The sequence below is a fragment of the Pinus tabuliformis genome, chromosome 3_2, assembly GCF_031772625.1.
Source record: "Pinus tabuliformis cultivar Carrire ecotype Pingquan chromosome 3_2, CPIR1, whole genome shotgun sequence".
Lineage (NCBI taxonomy): Eukaryota > Viridiplantae > Streptophyta > Pinopsida > Pinales > Pinaceae > Pinus > Pinus tabuliformis.
This window is the reverse complement of record NC_142302.1, coordinates 1,139,185,461-1,139,190,398: the sequence shown is the minus strand read 5'-3', so window position 1 is coordinate 1,139,190,398 and position 4,938 is coordinate 1,139,185,461. Positions and strand designations below refer to the sequence as shown.

General features: G+C 44.2%; 1 protein-coding gene across 1 annotated transcript; it reads left to right on the top strand.

The window, feature by feature from the left end:
- Positions 1 to 831, top strand: LOC149184743 (uncharacterized). The gene has a single exon (XM_089415430.1). It carries the CDS (start codon positions 1 to 3, stop codon positions 829 to 831), a length of 831 nt encoding a protein of 276 aa, XP_089271556.1.
- The last annotated feature ends 4,107 nt before the right edge of the window (positions 832 to 4,938 follow it).

Here is a 4,938-nt window from a genome sequence, read left to right as displayed (position 1 = left end):
ATGACTCAGCCTTCTCAGGAGCTCTCTGAAATGGAGAAAGCATTTGCCATGCTCGTTCCAGAAACCAATACGGCACGAATCCGTCCCACAGCTTCAAAGTTTATCAAGAAACTGGATGAAATACCGCTGATCCCTCTGCCCACAGCGCTACCAAGAAGAGCTGCTGTAACTCTAGCAGATCGTGCATTAGTTGGACAGTTTACAGGATTGTGGCCTTCCCCTCGCACGGTTCAAAAATGGGTGGAAAGAAACTGGAATACGATGGTCCAAGGGAAAATTGCTATAAGATTTTGTGGAAGGGGATACTACACCTTCCTCTTTGAATCAGTGGAAGATCGCAACCTCATATTCAGGAACGGTCCTTATTTTATGGACACCAGAGGACTTTATCTCAATCGATGGACTCCCGATTTTGATCCAGAAATGGATGTTCCTAATGCGGTCCCGGTATGGGTTCGCTTGCCACATCTCCCACTCCACTGCTGGGGAGATGAATCTGTTCGTGCTATTGGAAACGCAGTGGGGAAATATGTGGACAGATCGGAACCAAAGGAGAACATGTATGCCTGTGCGAGGATATGCGTAGAAGTGGACCTAAGTAAAGGCTTACCAGAAGCAGTCAAACTCCAAGTCGACCACTGGACGCACATTCAGCAAGTGGATTACGAGCAGCTCCCCTTCAAATGTAAGGTATGCCATGAATATGGTCATTTTGCTAACAGATGCACCAAATTTAGATCAGAAGATAATGTTAACAAAGAAGCCCCCGAGGAAGCATGGGAAATTGTTCGGAAAAAAAAAAAAATCAAACCCTCCGCAAGATACAGCTGAGCCCTCATTGATAAAACCCTCATCCTCCATGCAACCATCCAGCTCTGGACCTCCTCCCCCATCCTCTCAGCAAGTTACTTCTCCCTCTCCTCCTTCCCCTCCACGGGCTTCTGATCCCCCGTCCTCAAACCCCTTTGCATCTCTCTCTGAGGAAGATCCCTCTCATGAGCCTGAACATCAATCCTCCTCGCCCCCCCATATCTCTCAACCTTCACCGAATAGCACCTCAACTAGAATCACAAGAAGCCTTTCAAAGGATCTAGTTGTTTCCAATGAGCCTCAGAAAAAACTTGGGCCAGGAAGGAAATCTGCAAAACAGCATCGAGAGGAAAGTGCACAAAAGGATATTGCAATGGGATCCCAGACGCCAATAGAAACCTTCATACTAGGAATCTCGGACAAGGAAGGCAACCTCAAAGGCAAAGAGAGGCGAGCACCTCTGCACAACACAGGTAAATAATGATGAAAGTGCTGTCCTGGAACAGCAGGGGACTAGGGCACCCCTCCAAAAAAGCTGCCCTCATGGAGTTAATCCGTAGTGAAAAGCCAGATATCCTACTTATTCAAGAAACAAAGCTAAGTCAGGTTGAAATCAGTAAACTCATTGAACAACACAAGCAGTATGAAGGCTGTACCAGCGAAGCTAGGGGAGCATCAGGGGGTATTTTAACTATGTGGAATGTAAACAGATGGAGCTGTCAGGTGACCAAAACACAGCAGCATTGGATAAGCACTAAGCTGGAAAACAAGGACAATGGCAAAGAGGTAAAAATTTACAACATATATTCTCCCAATCAATTTAGGGAAAAAGAGATCTGCTGGACCACCTTAGAAGAAGAGTTAGATGGAGATAATGATAACAATCTCATCCTAGCGGGGGATCTAAACCTTATCTTACACTCAAATGAAAAAAGAGGAGGGAACTTCACTGCCGACCAATGGCGAAATCGGTTAGAACGCATTATGCATGATAAGGATCTAGTGGATCTAAAGCCCAAGAATCGCAAGTACACATGGAGTAATAGGCGATTGGGAGCTGGTAATATAATGGAGCGACTTGACCGATTCCTCGTCAACATCGCTTTCCTTTCCTCCTTCTCTATTGGGCAATCTGAAGTCCTCAACTCCTCTGCCTCAGATCATTTCCCCATTACCCTCTCTTTGCAAAGTCAAAGCCCTCTTGGTGCCATTCCCTTCAAATATTCCTCCCTTTGGAATCAAAACCCAGCAGCACGTGAAATCATCAAGCAACCCTGGCTGCAACACGTGGAAGGATCCCCCATTTACATATGGGAATCGAAAATCAAGCAAACAAGAAATGCGTTAAAGGCATGGGCAAAAATCTATTACAAGGAGCCCGAGGCAGCAAAAAAAGAAATCAAACAGCAGCTCGAAAAAATACAGCAAAATATAGAAGTGGAAGGACTCACCCAGCAAGCCAGGCAAAGTGAAATCAGATTGTATGCAGCATTATCTCAAACTGTTAGAGATGAAGAAAGCAAATGGAGGTTAAAATCTCGGCAAACTTGGCTACGTGAAGGTGATAAAAACACTTCCTATTTTCACAAACAAGCCACAATAAGAAAAAACAACAATACAGTGAACGCAATCCGAGATGGAGAAGGGAACATGCACGATTCTCAAGAAGCAATCAAGGAAGCGGCTACAGCCCACTTCAAAACTCTATTAACCAAGGACCACAATGAGGTGGACTATGCAAACTTTCTCCAGCACATGAGCAGAGAGGTCACTCCAGAAATGAATAATAGCCTCACAAAAGAAGTTGAAGAAGAGGAAATAAAAAAGGCGATTTGGAGCCTCCATCCGGACAAAGCCCCAGGCCCAGATGGATTTCCAATCAGCTTCTATAGAGAATTTTGGTCTTTGATCAAAAAGGACATCCTCAAAATGATATGCTGGGTCTTAAAAAAAGGTAAAATTGGAGGCTTTACAAACTCAACCTATTTAGCTCTCATTCCTAAAGAGAACCGGCCAACCTCCTTTGCCAGATTCCGTCCAATATCCCTATGCAACTCGGCCTATAAAATAATAACAAAAATTCTGTCCTCAAGACTTAAGCCTCTCCTTCCTACTCTGATATCTGAAAATCAGGGTGGATTCTTGGCCAACAGACATATTTCTGACTCTATCCTTCTGGTCCAAGAAGCTATTCACTCAAGCCTCAGCCGAAAGGAAAAAGGTTTTATTCTTAAGCTTGATCTAGCAAATGCTTTCGATAGAATCAATCATTCATTTCTATATGCTGTCCTAAGCAAGCTAGGATTCAATGATTCCTTCATCTGCATGATCAAAGCATGTATCTCCAACCCCTGGATTTCGCCTCTTGTGAATGGACGACCCTGCACAGCCTTTCAATCCTCACGAGGCCTAAGGCAAGGCTGCCCCCTCTCCCCCTACCTATTTATTCTAATGGCTGAATCTCTAAGCAAAGCACTGGACTATAATAGAAGGGCAGGACTGATAATAGGGATCAAGTTCGCGCATGGCACAAAAAACATAAATCACTCTCAATTTGCTGATGATACCCTTCTAATGGGAGGTGCTTCGACTATCATTGCTAGGCGCTTCAAAAGGATCCTGGACCAGTTTATGGAATGCTCCGGAGGAAAAATAAATCAAGATAAAAGCTGTATTTATGGATGGAATATATCGGCCCACAAAACTCAAAGTATTGCAAATATCTTAGAAGTCACCTACAAGACTGAATGGAACCACTTCACCTACCTAGGTATGCCAGTGAGCAAAGGCCCTCTGAAGACAGAAACTTGGAACACTATTCTCGACAAGATCAAGAGGAAAATCCAGCAGTGGGGAACCATGTGGCTGAACCCAGCAGGCCGTCTTGTCCTTCTCAAATCAGGTTTGATCTCTCTCCCTATCTATCGTTTTACTTTGCTCCAAGCTCCAATGAATTTTCACCACAAGTTGGAAAAAGCCCTTCGCTTTTTTCTCTGGCAAGGAGGGAAAACAGAGAAGAAAAAATTCAATTTGGTTGGTTGGAAAAGTATCATTCAGCCCCAAGAAAAAGGAGGTCTTGGAATAAGATCTCCTTATCTTTTGAACCTAGCGCTCGGGGCAAAAATAGTTTGGAGATTAATCACGGGGAGCCAGGCTTGGTGGAAATCAATTTTAGAAGCCAAGTATCTCAGTGACTCCAGGCACAAGCTACTAGAGAAAAACATACCCAACAGAGACAGCTCCAACATCTGGAAGTTATGCAAGAAAATTATCCCTATCATGGCACAGCATGTCTCCAAAGTACCAGGAGAGGGAGGCAGCATAAGCATATCTAAGGATAGAATTCTTGGTCAAAGTCCAGTGGAATCCAAAGAAGAGGTTCTTCCAGCTTTAAACTGGTTACAAGGCAAAGGAATTTGGAATCTTGCCCAAATTTCCAAGTGGGGAGACCCCCTCAAAGAATGGATTGGCTGGGAGCTGCCAGACTACCCAAGGGATCTTCATCCAAATTTCAGCGCTCTCAAAGAGCAGTTACACAGCAAAGCCCCGACTCAGAAAGGGGCAAGAGACAGCTTGCGATGGGATCCATCAGGCGCGGAGTACACGACCAAGGCAGGATATCACCACCTCTGCGCCAACGCCTTTCCACAGGACATATGGAACCATTGGAAGCTTGTTTGGAAAGCAGAGGCCCCCCCCAAAGTCAAATTCTTTTGTTGGCTCCTAATGAAAGGGAAAATTTTAACAGCTGAAAACCTCAAAAAAAGAGGAATCATAGGCCCCTCCAGATGTCCAATATGTCTTCAAGAAGAAGAGACAATGCAGCATCTATTTATCAACTGTAAGGTGGCAGCTAACTGTTGGAAAGAATTAGCCGCTGTTGGAAGAACAGAGTGGAATCCTAATCCAAGCATAGTAGAGGCAATCAAAAATTGGAAGAAGCTTTGTCCATGGAAGAGCAAGAAAATCAAGTTATCTCAAAGAATCTGGAATACTCTGCCCCTAACAATGCTGTGGAGTATCTGGATAGCAAGAAATAAGAAAGTGTTTCAAGACAAAAATCATAACATTAGAAAGATATGCCACAAAGCTATAAGCTTAGCCGTTGAAACTGTGACCATTCGACCT